The sequence below is a fragment of the Medicago sativa genome, chromosome 6, assembly GCF_051527215.1.
Source record: "Medicago sativa cultivar Bolivia chromosome 6, Bolivia_mono, whole genome shotgun sequence".
NCBI lineage: Eukaryota > Viridiplantae > Streptophyta > Magnoliopsida > Fabales > Fabaceae > Medicago > Medicago sativa.
In genome coordinates, this window is record NC_140754.1 from 10,007,143 (window position 1) to 10,021,826 (window position 14,684).

General features: G+C 32.8%; 1 protein-coding gene across 1 annotated transcript; it reads left to right on the forward strand.

Annotated features, from left to right (window-relative positions):
• Positions 1-1,232: 1,232 nt before the first annotated feature.
• LOC146912694 (uncharacterized) lies at positions 1,233-8,751 on the forward strand. Its single transcript, XM_085722196.1, has 3 exons — positions 1,233-1,394; positions 3,366-3,576; positions 3,882-8,751. The coding sequence occupies exons 1-3, from the start codon at positions 1,236-1,238 to the stop codon at positions 8,606-8,608; spliced, it is 5,097 nt and encodes a 1,698-aa protein (XP_085578322.1). The 5' UTR covers positions 1,233-1,235; the 3' UTR covers positions 8,609-8,751.
• The last annotated feature ends 5,933 nt before the right edge of the window (positions 8,752-14,684 follow it).

The window sequence follows — 14,684 nt, forward strand, 5'->3', positions numbered from 1 at the left end:
AATCTAAAAAAATGACCATGGTTGTATTTTCAATAAACAAAAGGAAAATAGAAATAAAAATGGATGTTCTATGGTATGCTGCAAGTACTAAAAATCAATATCAACTCAACCTTAAACCTTAAATCATAAACCCTACAATAGATCATAACTATCTTAAGGAGTAATCCCTCTCTTCGCACTAAAAATTATACAACCAACCATTCAAGTAGTAACAATTATCTCTCGCTCCTTAAAATACACGAATTGAAATTTAATCAAAATTAGAAAAAGATAAACAAAAAAAGGAATTTGATAATTAATTTATTAAAATTAGAATATTTTAAAAAAATATTATTAAAAATCTCAAAAATATGATTTAAATGCTAATAATTTAATGCGGTTAAAAGGTTATTAATGCTCATGTGTTAACTTTCACTCATATTTCTAATTAAAGAAAATTCATTTTTTTTAAGAATTAAAGAAAATTCAATTAAAACATAGTTTATCCATAAATAAATAAATAAGATGCAATTTATTTTAAATAAAAACTATTTTTCTCCCTTCCTTAAAAAAAAACTCCTTTTCTTGTTTTGAGAATTTTTGTTTTTGTTTTGGTGTTAACACTTCAATTCTCAAAAGAAAGGGTTCTATCAATCTGAAATTCGGTCCTAAGACAAATAAAATCAGAAGTTGCTCTTTAGACACCTACCAATTATTCAAAAGCACGTCAATAAAAATACATCTAAAAGTAGTTAAGTTAACTATCGTTCGATTATAAACGGTAGTTAATTGCCGTTCAAACTCAATCATATTTTAGGAACAGTAGTTAACTACCATTCAAGTGACTCGGGTTCAAATAAAAGTCGATTAAAATTATTCAATATTTAATCGAACTCGGATTCTCTCTCATACGGGCATTATTTAATGAAGCCCATTAACACTTGAGCCCAAGATAGTACTACAACGTAGCAACAAAAGCAGTAATGAAAACTTCATTTCAAAATTGAAAAACAATTCTGAAAGAAGAAACCCATTTCTACGCAGAGTCTGTTCAGTTTCTAGGGTTTTTCATAGCTTCACACAGGTTAGGAAGAAGAAGAAGAAGAAGGTTCATGTGCCTTTCATCTTCAAATTTACATTTTCAACTGTTTTTATTTACATTACTTGTTCAATAAGTAGCCTTGTTCAAATTTATATTTTTTTCTCTGATTTAATTTCATATATTTTTTTCTGTTACAAATTTCAGTGTGTGAAAAATGGGTACACAGAAGAAGCATATTGAAGAGATACGAAGGGAAAAATTCTCTATTGGCGGGAAACCAAACCCTTTGATTGAAGACCTTAATCAAGCTGTCAAGAATCTCGCGGGTGAACTTTATACCACTGATGCTCATTTCCTCATGGAGCTAATTCAGGTAAAAGAATGACGGATAACTGACTATGATAAGTTGATAACTCACTTTGGAGCACTGACATAGACACCGACACCGACACCGGACATACACTCACACATAGTAATTTAATATAATCACACATGTCAGTGTTAGATACCAGACACATCTTCGGTCACAAGTGTTGGTGCTACAGGACTCACTATGGAGCATTGCAGACACTGGGCATATACTCACACTGACATGTTGACACTGATAGTAATTTAATTTAATCACACGCGTCAGTGTCTTGCATGGCCACGTGTCAGACACCAGACACGTTTTCAATCAAAAACTATGAAGCATTAACACTTCTCAGATTAGGTGTGTCCCGATGTCAGACACACGTCACGTCCGACACTGACACAACATTGACACATATGATTACACTAAAATATTTCATTTTCTCAAATTATATTCGGGGTCAGCGTGTCGGTGTATGTGTCGTGTCTGGTGTCCGTGTTTCCTTCAAAAGTGTTGGTGGCTTGGTGTTGTAGAGATAACCGATAAATCAGCTTATAACAGATGAGTTTATAGCTGATATCTTATAAGCTAACTAATATCTGATATCAAATAAGCTATTCATATGAGCTTATAAGCTATAGGCTAACCTATTATGTTTGCCAAACAGACCCTTGGGCTTAGGACCAAATTTTGAGCTTATAAACTCATGGGACCAAAACCGACTTGTTAGGTAATAATTTTTTTTCTCACGAGCTTATAGTTTTTTTTTTTTTGCTAGCTTATACCGTTTTTTGATAAGCTGCTTCATGTAGCTTATAACTTATTATTTTTCCCCTCAATTTTGCCCGTCATCTTAATCAAAGAAAAATATATTAATTAAACATATCGTTTTAATGTCATTTATTTATCATGTAGTTCAACCACTAATTTTACCAAAAACTACAAATTCAATGAAAGCTAGCTTATTTGCTATCCGCTATAAGCTAGTTTATCAACTATCTGCTATTTTTGACCAAACTGTACCTTAGTCCCCTTTTCATCAATTTTCTAGTTCACTTCTTTTCTCACACACGCAATGCTATTTTTGCAATAATGCATTTGTTGCATTATGCACGACATTCAAGTAAAGAGTTCCATAAAATTTTATGCATTATAGTATTAGCAAGGTTTTTTCAAAATGGAATGTTGTCTTTCGATCAGAACCGCCGGTGCTATAGAGAGAACCGATAACGGATAGCTGATAACTGATATTGAAAATAAGCTAGCTGATTGACGATTACCAAACATGACTTTTTTATTCATGAGTTTATAAGCTATAAGCTAACTTATTGTCTTTGCTAAACAGACCCTTAGGCTTTGTTCGGCAAGACAAAATTTTGAGCTTACAACTTTTTTTACTAGATTATGCCGTAATGTTTTATGATAAGTTGCTTCTAGCAGCTTATAGCTTATCATTTTCTCTCTCAATTGTACCCCTGTTAACTTGATTGGAAAAAAATTAAATACTAATTAAACATATCTTCTTTATAGCATTTTATAACTCAAACGTTAAGTTCACCAAACACTACAAATTCAATCGGCTATCTTATTTGCTATCAGTTAGCTATCAACTATAAGCTAACTTATCAATTATCCACTATTTTTAACCAAAAATAGCCTTAGTCACCTTTTCAACAATTCTCTAGTTCACTTATTTTCTTACACACACACTATGTTATTTTTGTAATAATGCATATGCTCGTTGCATTGTGCACAACATTTGATTAAGGAATTCCATAAAAGTTTGTGTATTATAGTATTAATATTGTTTTTTTCAACATTACTATCAGGAATAGAAGGATTAAAACAAACGGTTGATTTCTATGGTTATGTTTAAGTTACACATAAGATAAAATTGTCATCTTTTGAATGTCAGGAATATTGTTAATACTTTGATAGATAATAAATAATAATCTCTTCTAAACATACTCACTGGTTTCCTTATTTGTACAGAATGCTGAAGACAACCAATATTCTGAAGGAGTGAATCCAACATTGGAGTTCATCATAACTTCAACTGACATAACAGCTTCTGGCGCTGCAGCCACGTTACTCATTTTTAACAATGAAAAGGGTTTCTCTCACCAAAACATCGAGTCAATCTGCAGTGTTGGACGGTCAACAAAAAAAGGCAATCGGAGTAGCGGTTACATAGGCGAAAAAGGTATATTTTCACATTTAAATTTCTGTTAATTAATTTTGTACTTTTACCTTAGGATAAACTTGTGTTAATGTGGTTGCTTTCATTGAAATATAGTTAAATGATATAGGAAAATGAGGATAATTTTTTACTCTTACCTTGGGATGAATTGTCAGTATTGGCATGTAATTTGCTTGAATCAATTCACAAAGCTTCTGAATCAAAGGCTATAAGATTATTCTTGATTATAATATGGATATCCATTAGAGTAGCCAAATTGTAGAAAATGATGCAAATCTTTGACAGCCTCTCCTATGGTTGATTTTCAGGAATTGGTTTCAAGAGTGTGTTTCTGGTTACTGCTCAGCCTTATATTTTTAGCAATGGATATCAGATACGCTTCAATGAGAATCCTTGTCCACATTGCAGTCTTGGGTATATAGTTCCTGAATGGGTTGAGGAGAAGCCAACCCTTCCTGACATAAAGCATATATATGGTAGAGATTCCCTTCCAACTACAACATTTGTCTTACCTCTGAAGGCGGACAAGATAAATTCTGTGAAACAGCAGCTCTCAAGCATTCACCCGGAAGTTTTATTGTTCCTTTCAAAGATCAGAGACTTTTCTGTCAGAGAAGATAACGGGGACCCCAAAATGGAATCTGTAACTACGGTATCTATTTCAAGCGAGATTAACTTTGTGACGACAAAAAACTTGAATGCTGAGTCTTACACTATCCATTTATCTGCGGGGGAAAATGGTAATGACGAAAAGGTATGCAGCTACTACATGTGGAAGCAAAAGTTTCCTGTCAAGTTGGAAAATGTGGTGGAAAGGAGAATGGGTGTGGAAGACTGTGTTGTGACATTGGCCTTCCCACATCAGGAGAGGCTTCACAAGGATAAGAGCTTACCAGGGGTTTATGCATTTCTTCCTACAGAGATGGTCACTAATTTTCCTTTCATAATTCAAGCTGATTTTGTCCTTGCCTCGTCAAGGGAGACAATTCTCTTGGATAATAAGTGGAATCAAGGGATACTTGAATGCGTTCCATCAGCTTTTATGGAAGCATTCAGAACACTTGTTGCAGGATCATATGAAGCTCCAGTAAGCAGCTTGCTTTATTTGTTCAAGTTCATTCCAATTCATAGTTCTCGTCATGGGAACTTCTATCACGTGAGGGAGGAAATTAGAGCAAAACTGGCTGAAGAAAAAATTATTCCTATTGAGACATTTTCGAACCAGAAGCACTTCTATAAGCCCCGTGAAGTTTGCAGGCTACTACGTAAATTTCGGAATATTTTGACAAAGGCCCAGCAGGAAGGAGTGTACTTGCTTGACGTATCTTCTCATGATAGAATGAAAATCTTGAGTTCTTTGTTTGATAAAAAAGAGTATGATGATGTACTGAACTTTTTAGGGGTGACACAGGTACATATTGATTGGTATGCAAAGTGCATCCAGAGTTCTAATCTTGCGGATGGAGTATCAGAAGATATCTATCTGGAGCTTTTATATTTTGTTGCTAAAAACTGGAGAAGGTTTTATAGATCCAAAATCGTTAATATTCCATTGATTAAATATGTGGCTTCTGATGGGATTCGGTCTTTTTTCAGTCTTCATGAATGCAGACACCGCAATGCCAAGAGAGTAGTACTAGCAGACTCAGGTCGGACTTGTTCTTGGATGATCACTTGGAACAATGTATTTGCATGTGCAACGAACCAATGGTTCATGCCAGAAAGCACACAACAAGCTATCCCCCAATTGCACAAGAACCAACGTTTGTTGGAATGGTTAGCAAATGAAGTTAATGTTCTCACTCTGAATGTGTACAGTTTTGCAGATGTCCTCTGCAGTTCTATTGATAATAGTAAGCTTGTCATTGCTTATGCTCATTTCTTATACCACTCTTTGTCAAACGGTTTTTTGTCAACCCGGGAGGTTGATGATCTATGTAAATCTATGCCACTTGTGGACAACTATGGAAGTATAACTAAAAGCAGACAAGAGGTTCTTGTGCCTGCAAATGTGAGCAAATGGGCAGGCTTGATTGTTTCTTCTAATCCATGGAGAAATGAAAATTATGTCGAGCTAGGAAAGGCGTACCTAAATGCATCTTCTTATGCAGGCCAATATACAGATTATGGGAAGCTTATTGGTTTCCTCAAAACCCATGTTGGAGCTTCCGACATACCTTATATATCTCCTCCAAATGCTGGGTTTTCAGCCGCAGATACACCACTTACCAAAGAAAATGCCTTTTTGCTTTTGGATTGGATTCAGAAACTGAAGTATAGGGGAGTGAACCTACCAGAGATGTTCTTGAAATGCCTAAAAGAAGGCAGCTGGCTTAAAGTTACATGTGGATACAGACCTCCTTCGGAGTCATTCTTAATTGGTTCATGGTTGGAAAAACTTCTGGAAAGTGGTTCAGTTCTTGTTGACATTCCCCTGATTGATGAGAGCTTCTATGGGGATATAATAAATAAGTACAAAGAGGAGTTAAAAACAGTTGGAGTGATGTTCGATTATGAGGAAGCTTGTGAGTTCATTGGGAAAGAGCTAATGTGTCGTGCGGCTTCTCTCTCTTTAAGAAAGAGTCATGTTCTTTTGATGCTTAACTTCATCCAATATCTCAGGAAAAGTCTTCTTCCTTTGGACAAATTTGTGGACAACATCAAAGAGGGAAGTTGGCTGAAGACATCTTCTGGTCTTAGGTCTCCAGTTGGATCTGTATTGAATAGTTCGGAGTGGCAAGTTGCATCACAGATTAGTGATATACCTTTCATTGATCATGATTATTTCGGTGAGGAAATATATAATTACAAAGTGGAGCTCAAGTTGTTAGGAGTGATAGTTGACTTCAATGGAAATTACCAAGTTGTCACAGAGCATTTAAAACTGCCCTCAAATTTGGCTTCTTTGACAGCTGAGGCTATTCTTTTGATAATGGAATGCATCAAACATTCATATGTCCCTATTGAAGTCTTAAATTTGCTAGGGGGAACAAGCTTCTTGAAGACAAACATGGGTTTCAAAACACCAAGTGATTGTTTCTTGTATGATCCAGTGTGGGGCTGCATTTTGGAGGTATTCAATGGTCTTCCTGTTATTGATCATAAATTTTATGGGGAGAAGATTTTCAGTTACAAAGATGAATTGAAGCAGACAGGGGTGGTGGTTGATTTTAAGGATGCTATCAAAAAATTTGCTAGTCTATTTGAACAGAAGGCATCTGCAGCTTCAATTAACCAAAAACATGTTATGGCATTACTCTCTTGTTACAGGCTGCTCAAGGGATCTGACTATAGTTTTCCTTCTGATTTATCAACCATCATATGTGAAATGAAGTGGTTGCATACTGCGGTTGATGGTTTTAGGTGCCCAAGAGAATGCATTTTATATGGTCCGGAGTGGGAATCAATATCTTCTATAACTTTTCTCCCTTTCATTGATTACAGTACGAAACATCGTGGTATGAAAATGCATGAGTACAAGGCAGAGCTGAAGTGCTTCGGCGTTGTTACTCAATTGAAAGATGGAGTGAGGTTTGTGTCTGAATGTCTAAAATTTCCTTCAAAACCCTCCACTATTAAGCCTAAAAGTGTGTTTTCTTTGCTGGGATGCATCCGAGTTCTAATGCAAGATCACAAACTTGCAATTGATGATGATTTCAGAAAAAGATTGTCCAAAAATTGGTTGAAGACACATGCTGGTTATAGGCATCCAGAGATGTGTTTGTTGTTTGATTCCAAGTGGAGTTCTTTCTTGAATCCAACTGATGGACCTTTTATTGATGAGAATTGGTATGGACCTAAAATTGTATCTTTCCAGAAAGAACTCAATGCAATAGGGGTCATTAGTGAAGTTGAGAAGGGGTGCTCCTTGCTTGCCAGTCACCTTGATTCTCTCTCTGATCATGATAATATTGTGAAAATATATAAGTATTTATTTGAACACAACTGGAAACCTAAGGAGAAAGCTGCAAAAAAGATTTGGGTTCTGGATGGAATAAATGGTGGTAAGTGGGTTGATTCTGAAGAATGCATCATACACGACCCTGCTAAACTTTTTGCTGGTTCAAAATTTTATTTTCTTGAAGATATCTATGATAGTAATATTCTTGAATTTTTCAATGCAATATTGAAAGTCAAGAACAAGCCATCACTAGATGATTATGTTGACCTTTGGAATGATTGGGGGAGTTCAGTGAAACAATTGTCACATGATGAGTGCTGCAAGTTCTGGAAATCTATCTCGAAACTTTTGAGCTCAAAACATGAGACCAAACTTGCTGAGAATTTTATGAAACTACCTGCAACATCAAGAAATGATAACATATTTCTGGTTGACAAGGAAGATGCTTTCATTCCTGATAACCTACATATGATGAAGCTTTTTGAGAGGGCAATTTTGTTTGTGTGGTATCCTCAGCATAACATGGCACCATTGTCCAAGTCTAAACTATCTGATATTTACAGAAATATTGGTGCTAAAAATATCTCCGAGTTACTATGCAAAGAAGAATCATCCTTACAGCATGATGTTAAACTGAAAAATGTTGACCCTAATGGCCTTTTCAACTTACAGGGGTTAGCTAAGCTTATTCTTGGTTTTCTTGCATGTTCTAGCCTTGAAATGGAACCAAATAAGAGACATGAAGCTGTTCAAAATTTTCTCAACTTGAGTTTTTATGAGACAAAGGAGCCAATCAATGTAAGCTATAGTATAACATTATCATCAGGGAAAACCATTACCAAGAAAGCCAACAAAAGGGTGCGTTGGGAGAGTCAAAGCTGCAAGTTTATAATCCAAAAGATGGATGGAGCTCCTGATGATATATTGAAATATGCTACATATTTTTCTGAAGCAATATCTGAGGGTGTTTTGCGTGAGAATCATGATCATGTTCCTGCACTCACTGACCTAATCACGACTGGTTTTTTTCTGAAATTTAAGAATGAAGAAATTGATTTTCTAATGGAATCTAAGAATCTGCAGATTGAGCATGAAGATGAGGAGTTTCTCAGTTCTGCCTTCCCTTCTGGCTAAGTCTATTGCCACTGCTTACTCATGTTTTCTGTTTTTATATGTTTTTTAGTTTTTTAGTTGGACCTTTGTTTTCTTATCAGTAGATGTGATCATGTTTAGACTCGTTCGTATTAATATACTATTTGACTGGATTGCGTTTACAATCTTTTGCTTGTTTAAACTCGTTTGTTTACGGAGAAACTAGCGCAAGAGAAGTATCAATAGGATGAGCAGTTGATGGTTTGGAGTTGTATAGATCCATCTGAACTGAAGTATTACATTGATAAAGACTGGTCATTCCCAGTCGTCGAAGAACTAACCAGTTTGAATTCCAACTAGCAGCCTTTGTAAAGATGTAAGCGTTGAATGTCAAATGCATTCAATTAGCTCAAGATTCTGTGGAGTATGGAACATTTGATCCTATTGTTTTCTACATGTCTTAATGTGTTATGACATGTTTTATTTAGTATACTATGAAGACAGGATTTGACATTTCCATTAAGCTATGAAATGAATGATTGTTATTGTTTATAATAGCAAATGTGGCTCTAAAGAAAGCAAATAAATAAACACACAAGAACACAATGATTGATCAGAGAGTTAGGCCAATTGCGCATACATCTCTAACAATAGATAGACTGTTGTAGTTTTCTATATTGTAATGTTTAGGGTTTACGACAAACAAAACTTTGTTTAAATACTACGGTTCAATTTACAAACGTTCATATCAACCATAATCAACAACAATGATCAATATCAATACTAGAAATTAAAAAAGAAAAATCATTCATCCATTGCTTAGTCGCTCTCTGCCACAACTGAATGAGTAAACTAGAAGTGAAAGTAAAATTGAATTGACCCTTTTGTCTAGTTACATGTTGGTGCTTATAAAAAGCGTATCGTTTATTCTGAATGATAAGGTTAAGCAGCTTACAAAATTTTAAGAATTATGACATCTCATGAAATGACAAACCTGTTTCTATTTTATTGTTAATCATTTTGACAACACTCACTTTTCAACACTAACACTCACTCATTTATTGGATGAAATCATTGTATGTCCCACCACTTTGTGGGGGTTCAATTTTCAAAGTGTAGATCTATAATGGTTTAAACCAATAAGAGAGTGAGTATTAGAGAGAGTGTTTAAAAGAAAGTGTTGCTAGCATTACTCTTTTCATTCATGTATTAAAAATGATTTACTAGTGTTGTTATCTATATGTCTCTAGATGCAAGGATAATTAATGTGTATTTTTTTGGGTCAAGTAGTCTAATGGTTAAAAGTTTACCTTTTAAGGTGAATAAGTGGAGAATCTAAAGTTCAAACTTCGATCTCTGCATTCTACAACGTCTGTACCAACTGAATTATGCTTATAGAGACTAACTAATTTCTATTTCTATTCGATTCGATTATTTTTTTTTTTTACAAAGTAGTATTTATAATTTGAAGCAGGTTTTAACTTTGAGTTTAATATTTACGCACTATCTAATGTAAAATATTTTATACCATCAGCAAATCACAACTAATTATATGTGTAGTTTTATAAATAAATACGATTAAAATTAAATATTCTTAATGCTTTGACTATTATAATTTACTGACAAAGTAAAAAATCTTTACACTCATAATGTATATGATTTAAATTATTTAACTATATTTTTACAAGTACCAACTATTAATCTCAAAAGTCAAAACTCCTCTAAAAAAATTCTCAAAATTGACAAAGCTTATTCCATATAAGCTACTATTTTTTTTTTGCTGATATAGAATGACCCAAAAATTAAACAATTTATATCCCATTAAGAAAAAAACCATTACAACGTTTAATGTTGTTGTGCATTTTTTAATTAATGTTGTGAGTTGATACAAACTTGCTTGAATCAGCTTGCAAATAGAATTATTTTATAAAATTATCGAACTTTGTGAATGCATGATTTTTTAATAAAATAATATATAATTAACTTCAAATTTAAAAAAAATAATTAATTTTGAATATTAGATCAATCACACATAATTGATTTTTTTCATACTCATGATCTAAACCCGACTTTGGAGTAATGTATTGCAATCACAAATTATATGCACGAACCACTAATATATCTTACAAATAATACATATCTATCTCATTCCTCATGTATTAAATATGACTTTTGAAATCATGTATTTAAATTAGAAACTAAAACATCAACCATAGGCATGAATCATCAATATATTTTTCAAAGAATACATATTTTCCTCGTTTTGTATGTATTAAGTAAGTTCTTTGAATCATGCATGTCATGTGAGAATAAATATTATAGATGTTCGAAATACAAAGAGATTCTCAACTTTAACCCTTATTACTTTTATGTATTATGTTTCTATTTTCTGTCAAATAACTGATCAGTTTTCTAGAATCACATAATATTTAGTAACATTCTATTATTTTATGAAAAAATTTAAGTTACATCATTTATCACTTTGAAATTAGACGAGAAATATCAACAAAGATAATAATTTATTTGTTTTCTCATTTTTTTCATCAATTCTTTATATATATATATATATATATATATATATATATATATATATATATATATAAATGCGTAAAATAAAAGACACTTTTACAAACAAACGAGCAGAACAAATTATAGTCCACTAATTATTTGACATATATTATTAAAAACAATTAGTCCACATCTAAATATTTATACTATGTGTATGCATTATTAAAAACAAATTGATGCCTTTAATGAATGGAGCCCTGAACGGTCGCCCATCCCTAACATGTTTAAGGCCACCACTAGATACCCTTAAAAATATTTTACTTTAAAAAAGCCAACATAATTTAAATAAAAAAAATCACCAAATTACTCTTATTCATAAAAGTTGTAAGTAAATTGAAATTAATGATAGCGATAAAACAACATATATATTTTTATGTGGATAGATTTTACGTATAGACCCGTAAGGATGTGCAGGAATGAGTACATACAAGGAAATCCCTCTGTATAATGGAGAACGAGGATGAGAGATATTTTTTTGAAGGGGTGGAACATGCAAAGAAGCAGAGAGAACCACACCTAAACTTTTCAATTAAACTAAACAATTTGATAATTTTTTTTTGAAGCAAGTAAATTTAAGGTGTTTCATTCATAAACAATTTGATAATTGAAGATATATTTTTTACAATAATATATCAAAAAATTCGTAATTTTGAATAAATATTATATATATATATATATATATATATATATATATATAAATACATAGACTAAAGAAATTATTGTAGCCTTCATTATAATATTATGCAAAAATATTTTATATAATACTATAAAATAAACAATATAAAAATAAAAAATTACCTTGTGCATGGCGCACGTTAACCATGACATATCTCAACATGCTCCTTATATGGAATCGAAACCTCCTCCTGCTCTTGATCAAAGTCCCATAAATGAACTTCATAAGTCTCAAAACATTGTTGTGAAGAAGATGTGATTCCCATATAAAACTTTCCATTGTTTAAGATCAAATATGTCTTAAAATCTTAAATGCGGTTAGAGAGGTTTTGTCACCAAGATAAATCATATCACATTAGTCACTCCATTAAAATGGAATCGAAACCTCCTCCTGCTCTTGATCAAAGTCCCATAAATGAACTTCATAAGTCTCAAAACATTGTTGTGAAGAAGATGTGATTCCCATATAAAACTTTCCATTGTTTAAGATCAAATATGTCTTAAAATCTTAAATGCGGTTAGAGAGGTTTTGTCACCAAGATAAATCATATCACATTAGTCACTCCATTAAAATCTACCCATAATTCTCCACTTCTTATGTCTTGCTCGATTTCGGCTGTGGCTAAATGAGATAAATTGTTCCTAAATACCCCCTAATAAAGTCTCTGACGGTATCCCAGACGGATTCAAACGGGTGTCTATTGCAACAGCAAAGAATGTGCCAGTATACGCAAATGGAGCAGTCGTAGGAAATGATATAGTTGGGCTTATGGCAAGTGAAATACCATCACCGAAACGTGTTGGTGTGGTAGGGGTGGAAATATAAAATCTAAAAGAAGTGTTAAATGATAATGACCAATTTAATTTGAAATAAAAAAATGACAATTATATTAGAGTCGTTTATCTTATTTATTTGTAATACTTAGGTCCTTTATCTTTATTTTCTGAGTAAATTACACTCCCCTTCCCTCAAAGATGATTGAATTACACTCCCCTCCTCTCTTATGTTAAAATATACATTTCCTCCCTTAAAAAGGTAAAATTTATACTCCTCTCCATTATCAAATGCATAATTTTGCATTTGATAATAGAGAGAATCGATGTAAAATACAGGAGTAGCGGCAACACCATTGATCAACATTATAGAAAGAGTAGTGATATTTGAACAACCATGTGAGACAACTTCTTTTTTCTCTCTTTTCATTGGTCAAAAACAACGGAGAGAGAAAAGGAAAGAGAGAGAATAAGAGTATAATGTCAGTATGAGAGAGAAAGTTATCAAAAAATTGTTAAAAAATGGTTGTACAAATATCATTTCTCTTATAGAGAATGGTTGTACAAAACAATAGTTAATATTGATTTAAACTTAGATAATGATAAATGAAAAAAAAAAAAGCTAACAATCTAAAAAATTGGATCATTTGAAAAGGAACCGATGAAATTTCTTACCATTAGAATCAATTATACTATCTTCAATAATTCAATAAGCTTAGGAATATTGTATACCAAGCCAAACATAGTTGCTGATGAAGGCCATTCCAGATTAACTATTAGTTTGTGTAACTATACCACTAATTCTGCTATTACTAAACAAACAATTCGTCTCATCAACCACTTGAACACCGACATTTTTTCGTTAAACAAAATCTAAACCTTTGTTGAGAAGGAACTTCCTTTGAATTCCCAAATTGGCACTGTAACTTCTCACCATATAACTAAACCAACAGAATTGGTACTCATACTTAGAATTAGAATGAACTCCCAAATTTGCAATGTAACTAATGTAACGTAGCTTGTTCACCAAGAAAAAAAAAAAAACTTGTTTACCAATTCAGAAGAAATTCTGTTTGTTATTTGTTTCTTGGTATTACATGGTAGTTTTAGTAGATGAGTTAAATTAAACTAAAATATAAACACACGAATTCTGCTTTATTTTTGATACAGAACACATGAATTGGGAACATGAACACTTTAGTTACACTTAAAAATACATCAAATGAAATTAAAAAAAATGATTATTTCATAATCTCTTGTCTAGCTAAGAGTTGTGAAAATTAAAGAAGTGAATAAGTTTTCGGCTTAATTAAAACGGTTCTGAAACAGTTGCTCAAGAACACTATTCACCCAAAAATTGCAAACATCAATATAAGTGGTTATTTTTGGGCTTATAATAGGAATTTATACAGTGGTATATGATATAGAATTTACCATTAGCTACAAAATTGTCCCCCGTTTTATTTAACATTCAAGCATATGTGTCAAGAAGGATAGCACTTGTGGACGTACCAATGTTATATAACATTGGTCAATAAAAATGTGTCACATACTAATGTTACTTTGTAAGTGTTTTATTTGATATATTTTTTTAAAAGGTGTACCACGTGGCACACCTTAATTGGCCAATGTTATATAACATTATGATACACAAGTGCTATACAACATCAATTCAAATGACACATAAAAAACACACTATAAATCATGAACGAAGAAAAAACTTCCCAAGCCCCTCCAACAACAAATATTCTCATGAAATAGATGTCTCCATGTCTATCTGAACCATGACCTCCTCGGTCAATGACGTTGATGCGGTCAACCTCAGAAAGCATTACACATAGCCTAATAAGGCGATGAATTCGCCCACCAACACACCCCGCCTTTATAACGCCACCTCCGACATCCCAACCTTTTCAAGTCACACCTAATGATAAAAAACACGAAAAAAGGGCTGCAAAATTTCTAACATTAGGGACCATATTAAGATTGGGACCTTGTTAACCATTAGGGGTTCCCATTCTTAAATGTTTTGTACTTTAAGAACAAATATAGTAATATTTAAAAAGACATCTTGAGTGATAAAAATGTATAAAAGATATAC